The following is a 22,986-nucleotide window of genomic DNA, read 5'->3' on the forward strand; positions in this document are numbered from 1 at the left end:
ACAACTAAGGTTGGATCATGCAATTTAAGTTCCAAATCAGTAACCTATATGCATAGACACTTAACACATTCAAGTCTTGCCACTCGGCTTCATTGAAATCTAACATGTTCATCTTACCATACCATACCAAAGCCATGCATATTGAATTCATTAAGTATGTCACCTACTTAACCCCCAATCATGCAATTTCGAAAATCACATAGAAAAGATAAACATGTTCATAGCATAAGTCTTTAATCCAACAACCTAAATATCATGCTACAATCGTATACATAACATAAAGATATCGAAATTGATCATACATGGTACACGGCAGAAACCAAAACAGAAAATTCATAAAACCAAAACATGGATTCGAAGAAGTTCGAAACCCCTTAATATTTCTCACATTCGGTTTGATTTCATCATTTGAAAGAGACCCTGCTTGATCATTCATATAGTTAGTGTAAATGCTAGAATTTGTGTTAGAATGAGACTCACCAAGATATATGAGATCAATTCTATCATTATAGGTTTTCCCGAGCTTAAGATATCTGATAATGCTTGTGAGCTCATCTGAAATTTTCCATACTCATCCTTCGATTTATTGAGTAAAGCATGTAGTTCATCAATTTTAGAATTAAGTAATGTAATGAATCTATCATTTCCAATTATCTCTGTTTGAAGCACCTTAAGCTTGGCAAGTAGACTTTTTCTATCAATTTCTGAATCTTCATTGTTCATGTTAACACCAACTTCTCTATTTTTTCTTACTACTAACTCATCGTTTTCAATCTCCCAGTTTTGTTTCTCCACTTGTAATCTTTCAACTTGGCGCTTCAACGTTTCATTTTTCTCTGATGTTAGTTCAACAGCCTTTTTGACCTTCACATGATATTCCATTAGCTCATCCTCTTCTTCACCCACATAGTCATCTTCCGCATCCTCGTAGTTATTTTCATCATAATCTAAATAATCAAGAGGAAAAGAGGAAACAAGAGCAAGAGTTTTGTTCCCTTTTGAGGAATTATCTTCATCATCATTCCAAGAAGTCTTATATGCCTTATTTCGTGAATCAGACTTTTTATTTCCACAGTTAGTAGAAATGTGGCCATAGCCACCACAAAGATAACACTGAGTTCTATAATTGTGATTACTATTGTTTCCGGCTTCATTTTTCTTTTGAAAAGAATTATCAGTACATTTGTCATAACATTTATTATTTCCATTGAATTTTCTTTTTGAATTCTGATTATTTCGCACATTAGAATTAGAATTTCTCTGTTTCAAAATACGTTTAAATTCTTTTGTCAAAAGCAACAATTCACTATTTTCAAAATCATCAAAAATTTTGGACACATTTAAAGCAATATTTTTAGAACTTGTACCTTCAGGTTTTTCATCATCTGTCCCATGCCTTTAGATTTCCGATCAAATCATGTTACCTTAACTTTATCTCTTTTAAATCACTTTTAAGGCTTTGTGATTTGATTACCTTAATTTCATCTTTTTTTCATCCCAATCATCTTCGTCTTTCAATTTAGAGGAAGACCCTTCTGGAGCTTTTTTATCTGTGGCCATCACCGAAGCTTTCCAGCCACGTTCCACACTCCTTCAGGCATTGAGCAAAATCCATTGGAAGTTTCCATTGAGCAAAATCCATTCATTTGAGCATGGGTGGTTGATTCAACGCATGTCGTTCCATCGTTAGCTAGATCTACTGGACACCTCCAACACCTGCTCTGATGCCAAATGAAAATACTTGATAAAACGTTAAGAGAGAATGCAGTGGAATTATTTGATGAAATTTACTTCACTATTGAATATAATATTACAACGTTGATCGGTTCAATTACTCGACATCAATATTAACCATGTAAACATCGTTAGTAGTATAAAGCAAGAGGGTATCGTTCACAAACTGGGGATCCATCTAGGGCAAAGAATCACAAACATTTAACAATGAATTCATAAGAGTTTAAAAGATTTGAGATAGGTTTCGAAAAGGATATAAAATAAACCTAAACTAATATATACATGTGATCAACCAACCAACACATCAAAATTACCAAAAAAAATAACATAAGAACAAAGGAAACGAAATCTAATCTCAATTAAGTTCATGTCGTAGGATTCATTATACATCCTAGAATCGGTTATGTAGTTAAGTTCCTCCCAAGGTTCCTAACTCAATGATACTTTAACACATTCGAACTTAGCCTCAGCCTCATTCGAGATCAAACATACTAACCCATCATGCAACCCAGTCACATAAAGAATTTAACTTATTCAAATGCATAAGTCTAACCGAACCTAGGCAATAATCGGTGAAGGTGACAAAGAAAAAACAATTAATCAACTCCCAAGTATCAAAATCATTTATAACTTTGGATTATTACACATGTAACGTCAACTTCCGGGTATCAATCACACAGATAAGTAAGAACACACCGAAAATCCTTTAAATAAATCAACATAAACTCACGGCATAAAACCTAAAATCATTGAATAAAAATCGAAAACCTTAATTCATCATGTCATTCGAAAGTTACAAATTTCTCATAGACAAGAATAAAAATAACTTTAACAAAACCTAAACAGAAATCATCCAAGAACAAGAACATAAAAACCCAAAAACTAAACATGAAAATCATAGAGTTACACTTTATAATTCTCCTCCCAAGGTTCCTTACAAAGGTAGCACATAATCTTCAAGAGTATGTTATCCTAGGCTCCCAAGCTTTGGACAGAAAATATGGAGAAGGGTGGTGAGTTCGGATTCTATGGTTCTTGGTGAATGAAAGTGTTTGGGCAGAATTTTGGCTAATCTTGTGTGCAAGGTTGATGATTCATTTCTGTGGAAATTATGGTGCTATATATAGAGGAAAAACCCAAGGGAGGTTGGCCACAAAGTCCACAAAGTTGAAACCAAATTGATTTAGGTTTCCTAGATTTTCTCAATTCGGCAGAGCTGACCTTTGTGCCTTGTTGTCGCCATAACTCTCGCTAGAAATAGCTATTGAGGTGATTCCACTTGCATTGGAAAATAGACTTCCGTAGATTTTCATCCATATATCATATTTTGTCTGAATCATCTTGAGCTGTCCAGGGGAGTCCGTCAAAGATGGATGACGTGCACTTGCAAGATTTTAATAAGGATTGAATATTAATTGCATATCTTCTTCCTCTTTAAATGCTGATTTTTTTTGCACGAATTTCCTCTTTTGAATTTGGGAGGCAGTAAGAATTTTCTTGGTTGCAGTCTTGTTTGATTTTTCTTACCTCTTCCTATTTATTTGTTGTTGCATGACTTCTTTGACTTTCTTACCTCTTCTCATTTATTTGTTGCATGACTTCTTTGACTTTATTTGGTGCAAGAATTTATGGTGATTCAGATATAGATATGTGCCTCTATATATAGGAGAAACAAGGCCCCAATGTTCCCTCACAGCCCTTGGATCAAAAACAAATCAATGGCTGAGATATTTCTGCCGAGCCCACTGGATCTCCGAGTAATGATTCAGTCATATCTCCCTGTAGGAATAATATATTGATTCGATTCCAAATCCTACAAAAAAAATAGACTCGTATAGCTTTCCATCCATATAAGGAACATCTTCTTATTCGATTTGAGCTATCCACGGGAGCCCGTCAAAGTTGGACTACAAATCCTGACAACGTTTTGATTCTTGCTTGCATTGGGCTTCTAAGTACATATGTTATTCTCTTTGATAATTCTGATTTATATGCATGAAAATATCTTCATATACACCTTGAAAATCCATCTCCAATTTGGTTTTGAAATCCAACTCCCAATAGGAAACCATCGATGTCGCACGGCCTCTCCTTATCCTACTAGGAAACTGATTTTTAGTCTCTCCTCTTTCCTTGCGTAACTAGGATTGTTTTTCTTCTCCAACATGGATTTGTCTTTCCTAATAAAAATATGTACGTTAGAAACAAAGAAATAGAAAAGGATGAATCCTACTCGAACAAATAATCATATCTCAACAAAGATTATTAACACTTGACACGATTTCATCATCAATTCACTGATTCATACAAAAGAAACTAAAACATACTTAATAAGAGGTAACAAAGAGTAAGAATAGGGCATAAACGCATTAAGAACGTCAAATTTTGTGCTCCTATCAAACGACAACTTATGATCAATCGTAATGAATTCTCAAAAGTAAAATTATTTCACATTCACACTTAAAGAACACGATCAGGTGTAACACAAGGCCAGTATGGTCTTTGTTGCCACAAAGGTCGTAGACGCCACAAAGGTCATCGATGCCACTAAGGTCCTTGATGCCACCAAGGTAGTCGATGCCACTAAGGGCTTGAAGCCACACAAGTCACCAATAAAGATCAACAACCCCTCCTATTTAATCTTATCATTTCCAAAAAAAGCTTATCAAAATAAAGAGAGAATATAAACCTATATGGCAAGAGACCTCAAGACATAAAGCTTTCTTGGTTCGATTAGGAAACCTTTTCATTCCTTTGCAAATCGGATGAAGACTTCTCCAATGCTCTTTCTTTGTAGGTCATGTTCCTTTGATCTCCATCAACACATGGAGGCCAATGTATCTTCAATCAATAAATAACAATTCGGAGATATATGATACCTGCACATATGGACAAGAAATAATAATGAAATTCACAAGTGAAATTACAAAGGCTAGGCCATCATCAAATCAGCGTGGAGGGATGATAGGAGTACAAAGTGTGACGTTCTTAATGCGTTTATGTCATATTCTTACTATTTGTTACCTCTTAGGATTTGAAATCAAATTAATATCTTATTCCTATAGGGAGATATGATCTGTTTGTTATCTAAGATGCGCTAAGTAATTAGATAAGAGATGAATCAATGAAGTGGTAAGATTGAGAAGGACATGTTACCTTGTAATTTCTAAGCGCTAAGATAGGATTACCAAGCCATGTTTCGAGTTAGGGATGCGCTAAGTAACCTAGTTCGGCATTAGATTGTTGTTTGTTCACTCAATACTTGTCCGCTAAGACTCGGTGTTTGCATAGCATGAGATTATGATTTTGAAGCTATTTGTGACGTTTTGTTTGGTGATGTTTATGTGTTGGTTGGTTGATCACATGTATATATTAGTTTAGGTTTATTTTCTGTTCGATCCGATCCTATATCAAATCTTTATATCTCTTATGAATTTGTTGTTAAATGTTTCTTATTCTTTACCCTAGTTGGATCACAAACCGGATAATGATACCCTCTTACTTTATACTACTAACGATGCTTACAGGATTAATATTGATCTCGAGTAATCGAACTAATCAAGGGAGTATTTCCAAATCATCAAATTTCCAGTTCCCGATAAACATTAATAATTTGGTATCCCAATCACGAGCAAAGCGTGGAAAACTGAAAAAAAAAATTGTCTTTCCTCTCAGGAATGAGGTGAAGTTGAAGTAGCATGGTTTTTACCATTCCCAATGAAGTTAAAAAGATAAAGAAAATCAGTCAACCCAAAAGAAACTCCCCACTTCAAACCCATCATCAAAAAGCCAACAAGTAGAGATAAGAGTTAGGGGTAAGTTGGAGAGGGTGTATGCCGAGCACGGCCCATACAAGGTGAAGAACTGGGTCAAGCGGGAATCTGGCATACTATAATTGGGAATTTGACATGATAAGAGCATCATCCGGAATGTTTTTGCTGATACAACATGCTTTTGAGGGAAGGTTGGAAACAATGACTGATGGAGTACTGACGTATTTGCTTGTTATAGATTACAATATTTTGTTGTTTGGCTTGTCTAAAGAATTTCCTATGTCGGGTTGGTCGTTGGAGGGAAGCTTCATGCGAGCCATGGGGAAGCTACAAGAAAAGAAGAAGACAAGATTAGGGGAATTGAATAGGGGGGCAGGTACGAGTAAAGAAGACGTGCAAGGGGAGGTTAGTTTGTAAAAATTTCTAAAGATGACACTTTCCAGAGGAGTATGACACGGGTGTAAAAAGTTTAAGAGGTGGGAATAAGGAGGAACCCTAGGATCACGTAGATATATATGAGAGGAAGGCAAGTCCAAATACAATTAGGACTTGGTAAGGAGACAATGGTAAGGAGAAATCAAATCGTGTAAATGGTCTAAATCGTCTAAATAAATAAAAAAGAAAAGAAGGGAAAGATAGTAGAGCGCCTGTCTCGGAGAGAAGGCAAGGTGACGTTTGCCTATCGTACTTTGTAAATTTTCAGATCGTCTATAAACGTAAGACAATCGTATGTTTCGGAGAGGGGGCAATTGTTCGTCCAAACAAAAGGGAAAAGTGAAGATGTTCGTCTTTCGCGAGAATGTAGCGAGCGAATCCTCATAAGGAGAGATGATTGCTAGACAATCGCTAGATGACAACGTGATGAAGGTATCTGACCATAAGGGAATTGAGAGAAAACCTCGAAAGCAAGGGAACATTGGCAATCGACCGTTGAAGAGTGTAAGAGAGAACCTTGGAATTTCCCTTTTGAAGAATTTTTGAAAGAGAAATTTGGTGGCATTGTGGGAGAAATAAGTATTATTTACAATAACATTAATGAAGAAAATACAAAGAGGAAAGACACATTGAATAGAGGAAATTATTACGTCAAAATGATTGTGGCAATGAAGAAGGTAGTTGAATGTGACTTGAATGACAGTTATAACTTAGTTGGTTGTAATGACTAGTGAATACTCAGTATGAAACCGACACAATAAGGAGATATGAATGTTGTAACTTACCGTCAAAATAAATGAGTAATGTTGGGGAACATACACAAGTGCACATGAATGCCATTGTTAATGACGATCATAAAATTTATTTAACGCCAAAGGAGAAGTTTAACTATATAAAGAAGGTATTGCACAAGAGGTGAGATATCTGATTCTGATAACAAGAACTTAAAACAACTAAGAAACATCCTAACTTTGGGGTCAGAGGGTTTTCTAAAGGTACCCCCTTCCTCTTGCCAATGAACAAACATCCAATATGCAGGAGGAGAACGAGTCGAACGTCGGTCCTCGGTCAGCTTCCACCCGCAATCATCCAACTTAGTGAGTCAAATGTCCTGGTAGAATTTTTCATCACCAACAACGAGCTAAAGAGATCGAATTTGAACCAAACCAAAGGTGAGGGAAGATAATTTTAGAGACAGAATTATCTATATACCTTTCACTGTATATTAATCAGTTGATGCGATAAGACGATGTTAACCTCCAGACACCAAAATTGGCTCGGGGTCAAAACATCAGACACGGTTATGATATTTTCAAAATTTGAGATATGAAACTTTATAATAGCTGAAAGATGAGATAATATTTTGATCATTTTCTCTTGGTTCTAAGTTGTTTAGCCTTTGGGAGTACCCAAATAAATGTAGGAGAGATAAAATAATGCATGTGAACGTGGTGATGTTGTGTCTTGCTTTTGTCAGGGGCAACCACTACTGTTGGTTAGGGGAAATTGACTTAGCCATATGACCTACGAATATATAAGTAAAACAAGAACATGAAGATTTCATGTCAACTTCTCCAAAGACGTAAGCCAGTTATCATATAAAAAAGAAAAGAGGGGTATGCGGTCTCATAGACCCTTGATTTTACTGATGAATGATTGTATCCCAAGACCCTTAATTTATATTGAAGTCCAAGGCTGGTTGCATAAGTAATTTCCTATTTGAACTGAGGAAAATATGGGGAAATCAAATAATATTTATGCCCTAATGCAAAATCACTCACTAATCAAGGTTATTAGCAACTGATTCTACAAGTGCTTATTTGTCGATTCTTTTCATACGAACATGGTGGAATAACTACCACTTTATTTCAGTTTGGTGATTTACCCCATTAGAATTTCAGAGGTCAATTAAAATTTCCTTCAAAATAAAACAAGATGTTTAGCAATCCTGACGGAATTGAGAATCCTTATGTTTTAAGGAGTTCTTACAACTTTAGAAACTCATCCAAAACCTTTTGATAATCTCTACAAATTTTGGATCCCTACAAATTTGGGAATATCTTACAAATTCAAGAGTTCTTACAAATTTGAAGGAACATCTACACATAGTGGGGCTCTTAAAGCTAGCTCCAAAAATTCATCAAGTCAAAGGCTAAACTTCAACTTGCACTTTCGGCACGTGACTACAACATGTCTACGGTGCACCTTGAAGTGGGAACATTTGTAGACTTATAAAATGTTATGAAATAAATAATATTCACGAAATGATTATATCAACTACATGACCAATTAGGGCATTTAGACATTTAGTCAACATAAATTTTCTTTGCGACATGCACTTAATCCATTAAAAACATTTTCATCTTTCTAATACTACACCTCCTGATGTGGTTACTCCCAAGGTTCAAGATTCTCTGATATTTCCGATATATCCTCTGTTATCTCCCTTAAAAAAACGATATATCTTAGGAGTAAATATCTTATTTTTTCTCGTATCTGCGATATTTCTCTGATAACATAAAATATCTCCAATATTTACGATATATCTAATATATCTTCAATATTTTAGAGATTATCCAAAAAATGTTATTTACAATTTTTTATCTCAACTTGAAGATGTCTCGGACTCTCGGAGATGAGTTTTTGATTAATTAATCACCTCGAGCCTTGAGCGATATCAAAAAGAAGACTAGAAGAGTAGTACCTCAATCGGCTAATTTTTAATTTTTCGTAAAAGAAATCTGGATGAGGAGTGAAAGTTCAAATCTTAACTCTTAAGAGTCAAGCTATATTAGTGACAAGTGCTCTCCTTGACCTCAATGATGAAAATGTCAACCTCCTCCACACGTCATAGAAAAGGCAACTGATTTTGGAATTATGTATATAAGGTATTATCTGATGAAGTTGGAGACCCGGAAAATGATTCTGATAATGCTAGTGTGTGGGGCAGCGTAGCAACTTCAGATAGTTCAGATGATGGTGATGGTGGTGGTGGTAATGGTGATAGTAGTGGCGAAAGTCGACAAGGTGGTGGAGATACATGGTTTGAATATGGACAATCTTATGTAGGTGGAGGATTTGAGCAGTTTACTTGTGAAAGTAATTTTGATCATGCTACCCAAGATGAGGATCATGGATCTAGAGCAGATGGTCATGGTGCGCAACAACAAAATATGTGTGGGAGGAGGACAAGAGGGGTCATTGATGATCAAAGTATTATATCTGATATTACTTTAGTTGTCTTCAGTTTTGATTCTATATTGATAGAGCACAAAGCATAGTGGGACGTCAAATACAAGGTACAAAATCTTCCTCCGATATCTCCCTTTTTCAAAAAAAAAGATATATCTTAGGGGTAAATATCTTATTTTTTCCCGTATCTGCGATATTTTTCTGATAACATAAAATATCTCCGATATTTACAATATATCCAATATATCTTCGATATTTTAGAGAAATATCTGAAACATTTCACTTAAATTTTTTTTACTCAACTTGAGGATGTTTTAGACTCTCCTTGATCTGGAGTTTTTGATTAATTAATCAACTCGAGCCTCGAGGGATATAAAAAGTAAGACTAGAATAGTAATCCTTCAATCGGCTAATTTTTTATTTTTCGTAAAAGATATCGAGATGAGGAGCAAAGGTTCAAGTTTTAACTCTTAAAAGTCAAGCCATATCAGTGACCAGTGCTCTCCTTGACCTTAAGGGAATCCAAAATAAAGGCTCACAACTCACAACGTAGTCTCACACTCTCATGAAGGTCATAAGAGAATATCCAGAATTCCAGATAAATAGTGAGTTTTCGAGTAATTTCAGTAATAACTGTTCTCCTCGAGGAATATAGTTCCTTTACAGCTGATTGGTGGGCACAATGGGGGTATTCTACACCAAACGTATCAAGAATTTCCATACGTATTTTAGCACAAACGGCTTCCTCTTCTGCTTGTGAAAGAAATTGGAGTACTTTTGCTCGTATTCATACAAAGCAAAGGAACCGTCTTGCATATCAGAAATTGGAAAAACTCGTATACTACTACTACAACATGAATGTTACGACTACGTGATAAACAAGCAAAGGATATCAATATGAAGTTAGGACTACGTGATCAATGAAAACAACTATATCGATCTACTTCATGTTGCTAGTGAACCACTTCAGAATGACATTGATCATCTTCATGATTGGATTATGCATGCACACCTCGATGATGAAAATGGCAACCCTCCAACTGTGTGCACCGAATTTTGCTTGAAGATAGTGCCAAACGAACCAAGGAAGGTCAGAGACGTCTTCACCCACCAATGATGCAAGTTGTCAAGGATGAGATCACTAAGTTGCATGATTGTGGCGTGATCTACCCCATCTCGGATAGTAGGTGGATCTATCTCATTCAAGTTGTGCCAAAGAAGTCCGGAATCACTGTGGTGAAGAACAAAGATAACGAGTTGGTGCCTCAAAGGACAGTGACCGGTCACCGTGTGTGTATCGACTTTAGGAAGCTCAATGCTACAACAAGGAATGACCATATGCCGTTGGCATTCATTGATCAAATGCTTGAGAGGTTAGCTGGTCATTCTTTCTATTGTTTCCTTGATGGATATAGTGGATACAATCAAATTAGTGTTGCGGAGGAAGATCAAGAGAAGACTACATTCACATGCCCTACATTTATGCAATGCTCCAGGTACGTTTCAACGTTGTATGTATCACATTTTCTCTGAGTATATTGGTTTTAAAATTGAAGTTTTCATGGATGATTTTTCTGTTTATGGTGAAAATTTTGAAACATCTCTAGAGAATGTTGAACTTGTGCTTAAACGTTGTGAAAAAACTAACTTGGTTTTGAATTGGGAAAAATGTCATTTCAGGGTTACGCAAGGCATTGGCTTAGGCCATATTGTTTCATCTAGAGGAATTGAGGTTGATAAGTCTAAAATAGATCTTGTGCGTCACTTAGTCCTCCCCACAAGTGTGAGGGATGTTCGATCGTTTCTTGGACATGCAGGTTTCTATCGTAGGTTTATCAAGGACTTTTCCAAGATTACGAGACCAATGAGTTCATTGCTTCAAAAAGACGTTCACTTTCACTTTGATGATGATTGCAAGCATGCATTTAAGACCTTGAAGAGGCTCTTAACTTCGACACCAATCATGGCACCGCCGGATTGGTCCTTGCCATTTGAGTTGAGGTAAGTGAGCCATGGTATGCAGATATTGTCAATTATCTTGTTTCTAAGCAATTTCCGGATACTTTATCGCATGCTCAAAAGAATAGACTCAAGGCATTAGCTAAGTATTATGTTTGGGATGAACCATACTTGTGGAAACATTGTGTTGATCAAATCATTAGGAGGTGTGTCCCTGAATCTGAACATCATTCTATACTTACTTTTTGCCATTCTGAATCTTGTGGAGGACACTTTGGTTCACGTAGGACTGCTCTTAAGGTGTTAAAATGTGGTTTCTTTTGGCCTACGATTTTCAAAAATGCATATCATTTTTGCATGACTTGTGATAGATGCCAACGCATGGGAAACTTAGGATCTAGAGATCAAATGCCTATGACACCGATTATATATGTTGAAATATTTGATTGTTGGGGTATTGATTTCATGGGACCTTTTCCTAGATCTAATGGTTTCTTGTACATACTCGTTTGTGTTGATTATGTTTCGAAATGGGTGGAAGCAAAAGCCACCCGGACTAATGATTCTCGAGTTGTTGCAGATTTCCTTCGTTCTAACATTTTCTCTAGGTTTGGTATGCCGAGAGTTATCATTAGTGATGGAGGATCTCACTTTTGCAACCGGACCATTGAGGCATTGTTGAAGAAGTATGGAATCAAGCATAAGGTTGCTACGCCTTATCACCCCCAAACAAGTGGACAAGTGGAGCTATCTAATCGTGAGATCAAGAGAATTTTGGAGAAGTCTGTTGGACCATCACGCAAGGATTGGTCTCAACGATTGGATGATGCTCTTTGGGCCTATAGGACGGCATACAAGACTTCTCTTGGCATGTCACCATTTCGTTTAGTCTATGGCAAGGCGTGCCATCTTCCTGTGGAGCTTGAACATCGTACATGGTGGGCTGTGAAGAATTTTAACATGGACATTGATGAGGCCGGATTGCATAGGAAGTTGCAATTGCATGAGCTTGAAGAGATTAGGAATGAGGCCTATGATTCGGCAATGGTTTACAAGGAGAAGACTAAAACGTTCCATGACCGTATGATTAGGAAGAAACGCTTTGTCGTTGGGCAGAAAGTTCTTTTGTTTAATTCTCGACTTAAGTTGTTTCCTGGTAAATTACGTTCTAGATGGATAGGTCATTTCATTATTACTAACGTTTTTCCTTCTTGTGCTATCATGATAAAGCGTATGGTGAAAGGCACCGAATTTCAGGTCAATGGACATCGCTTGAAGCCTTATTTGGAGAATATGGAGAATCATGTGATTGAGGAGACGTCTCTCCTTGATACTACGGCAAGCAAGTGATGTTTTTGGAGATAGTCTAGGCTATAGACTCTAAACGTAAGCCAATGAAGGAGCCATCAACGAGTGTTTGCATTTTCTTATCCCTTATCTCTTTTTAATTTTCGTTGCTTTTCTTATTGTACATTGAGGGAAATGTAAGTTTTAAGTGTGTGGTGGGGTATTCATCATTTGTTGTATTCTATTGTATGTTGCTTATGTGTTTCAATTCTGTTGTTTTGTTGTTTGTTGTTTTTCGATTTTTAGAGAAATTTTTGGTTTTGTTTTTCGATATTTAAGTTGTTTTGTTTTTGTTTTGTGTCTTAGGTATACCTTTAACTGTCAAGAATGAGTTGATCTTCGAATTTATGGTTGATAGATGATCATGATATTGAAATGAACTTCATTGTTATTTGACGGTTAATCAATGTGTAGAAATTGTACGAACATGTAGTAGATGAGGATTTTGAAACTTAGGTACATAATGAGCATGTTCCTTACTTGTTTGAATTCATGTAACTTATGTGAGTTTCGAGCAATATATGTGCCTTTCTTTGGAGAGTTTATTCTATCGTTTCTTGGCTTTATAACCTCATTACATCTATCTTGATCAATTCATATGTCATAGAATTGCAATGAACTAGAGAATGCTAGAACTTACTTTGTGAACCTTTTCGAAGTTTTATGTCATAATAAACTCTGATTTTGAAAAGGATTGTTGGATCTTTTTAGGATTTCCACAACTTTAAGCCAAATAGCCGTGTATTCCCTATTTGAGCTCTGCTTGGGACACCTTAGTTTTAACCCCTTTGAGCCTATGTTAAGCCTTTTCTTTCATTACCAACATGTTATATCCTTGCTTAGTATAGTTATATCTCTACGTTTTCTTTGAGACTTGGCAGAGCCGATTTTTTGATGTTAATATGGAGTGATGATTTGATTCAAGTGTGGGGTTATGCTATTGTATGTAAGTATGCCGTGAAAAGAGTATGGAAAATAAAAAAATCAATAGATGCCGTGTGAAAAGAAGAAGAAAAAGTATATATACACGGCTTGAGAAAAAAATGGAAAGAATGATGAAAAGATCTCAGCATACATGTTGTTTATGTGAATTTGGAGTTGTGATGTATTTGTTGAAGGCTCAATAATGTTATATTTTAGCCTTTGTTCGTTTTCACAATGTTGAAAGTGAAGGATGGGTCCAACATGATGATATTTGACCCTTATTTATGAAGTATGGCGACATATTGTGGATGTTTTGCTCTGCTAAGTATTGAGGATGACCTTTGTGATTCCTTTACCCTGAAAAATGATATCCATGCCGAGCCTAAGCCTACCTTTTTCTAAAGATCTGCATGATTCTTAAAATGAGTAGCTCTTGATCTGTGGAGTTTGTTTCATGAGTAAGCATATGGTTTGGGTTCATTTGTGCATATGATTGGTATCTTTCATGAGGTTTTCGATTTCACTATGTTTATAACTCTTGTGTGTGAAAAGCTTTTAAGCATATGGCATGTTCTTGAGAGAAAAGATTTGGAGTGCATATCTTTTGTGAGTTGAATTTGAACTTGTTTTGAACATGTCGAGCTTAATTTCACCTTTGTTTCTGCCATGTCTTACTTGTTAAATGAAATCTCATGTTTATTAACCATTGAATTCATCTTATTTATTTCGATTGAATGTTATTCTTGATGCTATAAGTTTGAAGATCTCTGAGACAACATGTTGAAGGCATTGTAGGTTGAGTCATTAGTTTTAATTGTTTTGATTTAGCTTTATGTTTTGATTTCTCTTTTTAGTGTTTGCTAAGGGACTAGTAAAGTCTAAGTGTGGGGTACTTTAATTTAATATTTACTGTCTTTTTTCCAACTTTTTTTGAATCATTTCTAAAAAATATTATTTTTCAGATACTTTTTTGTTATTTTATAGGAAAATATTATTTGGTAGATACGGGTTACCCAAAGACGAATGAATATTTGGGACCTTATAAAGGTCTAAAAAAACATTTTCAACAATACAAAGAGCGGAAACCAAGAAATGCAAAAGAGATATTTAACCGAGCACACTCTTCTCTTAAAAAGCGTTATAGAACGAACAATTGGTGTTTGAAAAAAACAAGGAAGATTTTATAGGACATCTAAGGTTTTTCATTCGAGAAACAAGTGAAGATTGTTATTGCAACCATGACTCTTTATCATTATATAAGAAGACATGCAAATCTTGATGCCCATTTTGTTTGTTCAGCAGAAAGGGTGGTTGACATACCAAATGATGAGATAGAGATGGATAATGATGGAGGAGAAAATGAGCTTGGTCATGATGCACGAGAAATTAAAGCAATAAGAAATGAAATAACTCAAAGTTTGATGAGTGCGTGTATAACATGAAATTATTTGATGCAAATGAAAAATATATTTTGTTGTTTGGTTTTGTAATTTAGTTGAATGTGTTAAGATATTTTTAATATTATTTGTGTCGATGACAAATGTGTTTTGTTATTAAGTAAAAAAAGAAATAAAAAATTCATATTGTATTTGCAAAGAATAAGCCAAAATTGGAAAATATACAAAATTTAAATTATTTGGTGTCCAAAATTGTCATTATACAAACACAAAGCATAAACCAGTTTGAGTTTACCAAACACTTTGCACAATTTATGCTACTAAAAATCACTTAAAAAAGTCAGTTTATCAAACAGTCAGCTACTTAACTTATCAGAAACTTATTCTCAGAAATAAGTATAAGTCAGCTTATCTTATAAGTCACAACTGCGCCAAACACACCCATAACTGCCTAATTATAATCTCATTGTTATCTAAGTGTATGTCAGACATCGCTTATTCTTTGTTACAAGTTAGAAGTTAAATATCTAGTAGGCTTTACACAACACTTATGAAAATGCAATTGTTGTATGAAATAATTTTATGAAGTAGTATTAAACCACTGACTAGGTATAATATATGTACTATCTCACTAAGTACGGTATATGTTTTAGCAAGAGGTTATTCTCCGATGTCTGATATGCATTCAGTAGTCGGGCTCTTAAACACCACTTTATTTGGTACTCAGACAACACTTTTTGTCCATTGTAATAGAGTAAGCAATTTTGCTGCTCATAGACTTACAACTGTAGGTTACAAAGTTGCTTATGCTACTACTTGGACTCAGCAAGCCCCTAGGATCATTCTACATGTGCTTGCAAAAGATTGTACCTATTCTTCTGCTTAATGTCTTAATGAAAGCAATCCCACTAAAAAAAAGGTGGGTATGTAGAATATATAATTCAAAATAGGTTAAGTATGTAGAAAAAGATGTAAATAAATATTTTGATTAAAAAAATAATCCTCATTTAAAGAATTATTTTATTTTATTTAAAAAATATATACATATAAAATGACAGCATTATCTATCATGTGCATGATATGTGACACAAAATTAGATAAAAACAGTTAAACTAACGGAAGGAATCCAAATCGGCAATTTTTACTATGTTTAGAAAGTATATTGACACAATTGTAAGGTATATTGACACAATTTTTATTAAGTTTAGAATGTATATTAACGCAATTTTTACTAAATTTAGAGTGTATTTTAGTAATTTTATAAAAAAAAAAAGCAAAATTTGAGGCTGAAATAGAATCGGGTCGCCTAGTTACATACCATGTGGTACTAGTTCACAGAGCTAAATGTCACATCCCGCCAAACTTATCCAAATTTTACTTTTAGCATTCTAGACGGATTCAGAATTGTTCCGTAACTCTCTGGAAGATCCTAGAAGATGTTGGAAGTCTCAAGAAGCCTTAAGACATTTCCGGATTTCTCTAGAGTCATTGAGATGCTAAGGGAACTAGACCACTCCAGAATTCTCTAGAACACTTAAGGTTCATCTTAGACTTGTGTAGACTTGTATAGAGTTCTCTAGAATTCTCTACATTGTACATAGTTCTAGAATTCTCTAGAACTAGTGAAGTAGGATGAGAAAGCCTATAAATAGCAAGACAGGCCTCTCATTTCATTCACACTTATAAGCTTTATTTCTTTGTTCAATATAAGTTCTTTTTCGAGATATTATCTTTACATTTCAATTATTCTATTAGAGTATTTGCGAGAGTAAGACTAACTTAACGTAAAAAAAATTGCTGAGGTGGCACAAGTCGCATAACAAAAGAGGAAGCTCGTTACATAAAGCTCAGATCTCTCCCTCCTCCTCACTCCCTCACCGAATCTCATTTCACGCAAAACTATGGGGTTGGGATCGCTCGCTTCCAGGGCCCTCCGGCCCAGAGCCACCAGGCTCCTCCTCCAGCGTACCATGGTCACATCCACCGGGGAGCTCAAGAATCCGGAGCCATCCACCGCCGCCCAGCCCGAGGCCCCCGCCGCCGACCTCCCTCCCGGGATCCCCGTTGGTGGGGCCCGAGTCCACTTTGCCAACCCGGACGATGCGATCGAGGTCTTCGTGGATGGATACCCTGTCCAAATCCCCAAGGGCATGTCGGTGTTGCAGGCCTGTGAGGTCGCCGGCGTTGACATCCCTAGGTTTTGCTACCACAGCAGATTGTCCATTGCCGGAAACTGCCGTATGTGCCTCGTCGAGGTTGAGAAGTCGCCCAAGCCCGTCGCCTCTTGCGCCATGCCTGCCATGCCTGGTCTGTTTTGCTTTCTCCATTTCCACATTAATGTTTTCAGTGAAAGCTTTGCCTAATTGTCATCTATCCAATGAAGAATCGGCCGTTTTGATGTTTGCAATTTTAAGTTTTGTGAGTAAAGTTGTGATGTTTTTGATGAAATTTTCGTATTAGGTATGAAAATTAAGACAGACACTCCGATAGCGAAGAAGGCTCGTGAAGGAGTGATGGAGTTTTTGTTGATGAATCATCCTTTGGACTGTCCAATTTGTGATCAGGGAGGAGAATGTGATCTCCAGGACCAGTCTATGGCATTTGGATCTGACCGTGGCCGTTTCACTGAAATGAAGAGATCAGTGGTGGACAAGAATCTTGGTCCTTTGGTCAAGACTGTCATGACACGCTGCATTCAATGTACAAGGTCAGAGTTGAATTTTACTTCTTAGTCACCCTTTTGTGCTGCTATGTATTTTTACTACTGTTCTCTTGACTTAGAAGACAAGGTGGATATGCTTTGATGCACTATTTGGGATTATTAGATTGTTTATGTTCTTACATAGTGAGGTACTCACTTTCCTTTATGCCTTGTTGCAAAGAGCAAACAAATTATTAATGGTTACTTAATTTTGACTACTACATGGTCACAAAAAGTTGTAAACAAGTCCTTCGTGTATGGCACTGGGTGGTGAGTTATGGCATTAGCACTCTAAATTCTGTCTTGTAGGCTATAATCTTACTTGCAAGGTTAATTGTTAATGATGTTCATGTGGAGTTGAAAGAGAATGTAGAGTTTCTTGCATCTTCTAGAGTTATATTGGATTTCTGATGTCATATGTTTACTTTTTTGGTTTTTCCTAAGACACTAGCTACAGTCATTAATAACTAGGTGTTTTAGGCTTCTGGTGTCATTTGTACTACTATACATGGTATGCTATCAATACTTTTAAATCAATGAATGAAATTGCTTTTTTCGTTTTTCCCTGTCAAACAGTAAAGTTTTCTCGGATCATTTGTAAGAAATTTGTTTTGCGAGTTTTAGAGCCTGTCTGGTGTGATCACAGATTTTGTTCTGTCCCTACTATCCCAATTCCATGACCACAACTCCTATTTCCCACAACTCCTATTCATCCCTCTTAAGACCTTACACCACTGTGTTATCACAGATTTTGTTATGCCCATACTATCCCAATTCCATGACCACAACTCCTATTTCCCACAACTCCTATCCATCCCTCTTAAGACCTTACACCACCGTGTTTCCTTCATCTGGAGTGACCTGCATGTTACACATTTTTTCGTGGTGTCTTGCATCAGAAATGAAATGAAAACATTGATGGTATTATGCTATTACAGCTGGACCTAAGGTGCTGCTCATGATGCAAGTCTCAGGCCCATCCATATGTGGGAGCCCTAAATTATTTTTGAGTTATAATTATGTTTTCATTGATGTATCTGACATGTTGGCAGAGGAGCATGGTGGCATGAGATGTCTAGTTTATGATGGTCTGGGGTTTGAATCATCTTATATTCTTATTGGCAATTGCTGTACTATATGACAAAGATAAATCTTGGGATTGCTTCCACATCTTCTTTAACTTAATTGTACTATAAGAGATGCTTGTTTTCGCATAATGCTAAATAGTTTGGAAAACCACAAGAATATGACTATGTTATTCCACTTCATCAATATGGCAATTGTTTAATATGGTGTGCCTTTTGGATAATTATTCTTTGATCCATCTTATTGTTGTCAATATGAGTGTTATGGTTGCTCTGGCTCTGAGTTCTTATTTCTACCCCACCGCAGCATAATTACCATACGACTCTAGTTTAACATTTTCTGTGAGTTTTTCTGAGAGGTATATGTTGTGTATTAAGTAGCTTTTGAGAAGCATTCATACATTTGCTTACTAAATTGATTGCTTTACAGGTTGAAGGAAACTTATGCAATTTTTTATCTTTCTTGCACCCTTCCCAGTTACTCCATAGAAAATATTTTATAATACAAAAACATCTTATTAGCCTTGTGCATTTAATTTCTCTTTTGTATTCTTTATTTTGTATGTGCATGTGATGAGGTTATCTCTTAAACTAAGAACAGTGGAATCACTTTAACTTGAAGGTTTTCATGCACATGCTGTTTTGAAAGATTTTGACACTTGTCCATAATATATCCTATGACCAGATCAAAGAAGCTCTAATACCTTTTTTGTTATTGAGCCTCTCAATGACTATTCTGCTAGGGTTTGTTTAAGTCCTTTTTTGTTACATTCTTAGGAAGCAGCCACTTCTCCACATATGATCTTCTTGGTTGTTGACCACTTGTTAGTGGAATGCAAATTTTAGTATGAAATATCACAGATAGTTGCCATTTCATCCTTTGACTTCGGGGAAGTGCTTATGGCAAAGATTCTGATATAAAAGTTTTTTTTTTATTCTGCAGGTGCGTCAGGTTTGCAACAGAGGTTGCTGGGGTTCAGGACCTTGGAATGTTAGGCCGTGGAAGTGGAGAGGAAATTGGGACTTACGTTGAAAAGCTTATGACAAGTGAACTTTCGGGAAATGTTATAGATATCTGTCCTGTAGGAGCCCTAACCTCGAAACCATTTGCATTCAAAGCTCGTAATTGGGAATTAAAGGGAACAGAGACCATTGATGTTACTGATGCTGTTGGATCGAACATTCGAATTGATAGCAGAGGTCCAGAAGTCATGCGCATTGTTCCACGTTTAAATGAGGTACCTGTGTTTTTATGTTTTCATGTTCAATGCCTTGATGCTTTCAGTTGCATTTGTGGACTGAGACTTTGCAAGCAATACAATCCATTCGCATGAGTTGTTATTATGTGCATTGTTTGATGGATCTGTCATGATAAAAAACTTGTTCGACATGTGCTCATATTGTGTTGAATCTTCCATGCTGTTTATAACAAAATTCTTGTATGCCAAAAAAAGAAATGTTTCACGGTAAAATAAATATTTGGTTTTGTGATTTTTTATCTCCTATTTTTCAAGCTGTCTCGTACGTTTATTATGAACAAAAGAAAAAGATATAGCGGCTATTCTTTAACCATATTCTCCAGCTACCTTGCCCCTTGATATCAAGAGCTTCATCCCACAGTTTAGATAAATTGGCGTGTGTGTGCACGCACGTGCGCGTGCCTGCGCTTTTTGTTTCTGTTTTTGTTTTTGTTTTTATTGTTAGTATCTTTTGCCCATCTCTGGTTTTTTGTTATGCATTTCTTTTTCATTCAGCTTAAAAGCAGAATGTTATCTTTGCTAAACAAAATCAATCTTTGTACAGAATCCAGTCTATTTTTTGCACATCCAGTATTCCATCTAAAATAAATGTGGTGGCTGCGGACACCTCAATACTACTGCCTTTTGTTATTCATATTATAATTTTTTGTTTGTAATATTTCCTTCTCTGCATCAAACCTGTTCATAGAAAAGTGATTTGGGGATGTATTACTGAGTTCCTGGGAACTCCTTATACCACATGTTCTTTTGGGTTGAGGATGCTGTCAAATTATTCTAGATTTTTAACTTTTGACTTTTGGGGATTATTTCCTTTCGGGCTTCACCTTTACGGTTAAGCCTTATTACTGTTCTGGTGATTTCTTCTTTGATGTACTTCTGGTTTCTATTCATATTCTTGGATGCCATCATCTTTGTTTGAAAGCCATAAAATCAATTAAGCAATCTGAAAGTGTAAGGACAAGATTTTCATCTTTTAGTATTGTTCTTCCTTTATTTACGTATTTGGTTACCACCTATTGTAGGACATAAATGAGGAATGGATATCAGACAAAACTCGATTTTGTTATGATGGTTTGAAGAGGCAAAGGTTGAATGACCCTATGATTCGTGGTGCTGATGGACGCTTTAAGCCCGTGAGTTGGCGTGAAGCCCTTGCAGTTGTAGCTGAGATGGCTCATAAAGTTAAGCCAGAAGAAATTGTTGGGGTTGCTGGTCAGCTGTCTGATGCTGAGTCCATGATGGCACTAAAAGACTTCTTAAATAAAATGGGGTGTAACAATGTGTGGTGTGAAGGAAATGGTTCCAACTGTGATGCTGATCTTCGATCTGGATATATAATGAACAGTAGAATTGCTGGACTTGAGAAGGCAGATGCTTTTCTATTGGTTGGCACCCAGGTATCATTCTGCAATTTAATGATTTCTGCGGCACAATAATTTTCTCTGCTATTACATGCTTTATGTACTGTTGATTTTGTTTGAGGTTGAATGGGTAATTGGGGTAGTGGCCTAGTAGGTCTTCGGTGGTGAGTGATTATATTCTGCTTTAAATATGGTTATTATTCTGAACTCATGCTTTTATTACATTACCAGCCGAGAGTGGAAGCTGCTATTGTTAATGCCAGAATCCGGAAGACAGTGATATCTAACCAAGCCAAGGTTGGGTATGTTGGTCCTGAAGCTGATTTAAATTATGAACACCAGCATCTTGGAACAGGCCCCAATGGACTTCTAGAACTCGCGGAACGTCGGCATCCATTCTCATCGGTCTTGATAAATGCGAAAAACCCTGCCATTATTGTAGGTGCTGGGCTGTTTGAGAGAAAAGACAAGGACGCAATTTTCTCAGCTCTTGAAACCATTGCCAAATACTCAGATGCTGTAAGGCCTGATTGGAATGGATTCAATGTACTGCTTCTCAAAGCGGCCCAGGCTGCAGCACTTGACCTTGGACTTGTGCCAGAATCTGAAAAGAGCATTGAGTCTGCAAAGTTCGTTTACCTGATGGGTGCTGATGATGTTAACTTAGAGAAGGTACCATCTGATGCATTTGTGGTTTATCAAGGGCATCATGGCGATCGGGGTGTGTATCGTGCTAACGTCATCCTCCCGGCAGCAGCATTCAGTGAAAAGGAAGGAACATATGTAAATACTGAAGGATATTCTCAGCAAACATTGCCTGCAGTTCCAACTGTTGGTGATGCCAGAGACGACTGGAAGATTCTCCGTGCTCTATCTGAGGTAGCGGGTGTGAAGCTGCCTTATGATTCAGTTGGGGCCATACGAGCCCGGATAAAGATTGTGGCACCAAACATCTTAAACATAGACGGGAGAGAGCCAGCAACCTTTTCATTTTCGATTAAGCCTGAGACCACTCAGAAAATGGATTTGACTCCATTTGGTATTGCAGTTGATAATTTCTATATGACTGATTCTATCACCAGGGCATCAAAGATAATGGCGCAATGCAGTGCGTTGCTGTTGAAGAAGTGAGTAGCAACGTTCTTTTGTTTTTGTTGTAATAAATTTATTCCCTTTCCTACGTTCGAAGTTATTCTTCACTGGGATTTTGTTGGCCGGAGCTTCTGGAACTTTGGAAGTACTTCCAATAAAACTATTTTACGCTTGGTCATTGTAATGCAATGTGAAAACATGTTCTGTACAATCGGTTTAATCTTCAAGGTTATTTAGTCACTGATGTACGAACATCTCTAAGCTGAAGAATTTTTTTTTATCACTGGCCTGAAATCAATACAAATTCTAAAAATTATCTCAGAATTTCTGAAATTTAGAATCCGATTATGATTAAAAAGGTTTGGATTCCTTGAAAATTTCTTTTATCAACTTACCATGGTGCAACAACTTTGACTCCCTGAGAAATTAGAAAGCCAATCATATTAAAGAAGAGTATGGACTTCATAAACTGAAACGTGAAAACCAACCAGAAGAAACGGGATATGATGAGTGGTCAATAAACAAACAAACAAGGAGAAGAAATGTCGGACTTTCTTCTCTCCTAAAGCTGGAGCCACATTGGAGTGAAAAAAATAACAAACAAGATAGATACCAAATTTCCAAATTTCATCTTCTGAACGAAATAAACAAGAAAGATGCACTTGGCTAGGGGTGGGCACGGGACGGGATGGGACTCATCCCACGTCCCGTCCCACTCTTTTGAATC

The 22,986-nt window shown here is 36.5% G+C and overlaps 1 protein-coding gene across 1 annotated transcript; it reads left to right on the forward strand.

The window, feature by feature from the left end:
* Nucleotides 1-16,608: 16,608 nt before the first annotated feature.
* On the forward strand, nucleotides 16,609-22,511 carry LOC126804964 (NADH dehydrogenase [ubiquinone] iron-sulfur protein 1, mitochondrial). The gene is made up of 5 exons (XM_050532033.1): nucleotides 16,609-17,068; nucleotides 17,222-17,468; nucleotides 19,491-19,785; nucleotides 20,829-21,203; nucleotides 21,399-22,511. The coding sequence occupies exons 1-5, from the start codon at nucleotides 16,663-16,665 to the stop codon at nucleotides 22,296-22,298; spliced, it is 2,223 nt and encodes a 740-aa protein (XP_050387990.1). The 5' UTR covers nucleotides 16,609-16,662; the 3' UTR covers nucleotides 22,299-22,511.
* Nucleotides 22,512-22,986: the final 475 nt, after the last annotated feature.

Source organism: Argentina anserina, chromosome 1 (assembly GCF_933775445.1).
Source record: "Argentina anserina chromosome 1, drPotAnse1.1, whole genome shotgun sequence".
Taxonomy (NCBI): domain Eukaryota; kingdom Viridiplantae; phylum Streptophyta; class Magnoliopsida; order Rosales; family Rosaceae; genus Argentina; species Argentina anserina.

What these genes read in the sequence shown, in the direction of transcription:
- LOC126804964 (XM_050532033.1), top strand. Translation starts at nt 16,663, where the DNA reads ATGGGGTTGGGATCGCTCGCTTCCAGGGCCCTCCGGCCCAGAGCCACC. An exon ending in CGCCATGCCTGCCATGCCTG is followed by an intron (nt 17,069 to 17,221) that starts GTCTGTTTTGCT and finishes TTTTCGTATTAG; the next exon opens with GTATGAAAATTAAGACAGAC. An exon ending in TTCTATTGGTTGGCACCCAG is followed by an intron (nt 21,204 to 21,398) that starts GTATCATTCTGC and finishes TTACATTACCAG; the next exon opens with CCGAGAGTGGAAGCTGCTAT.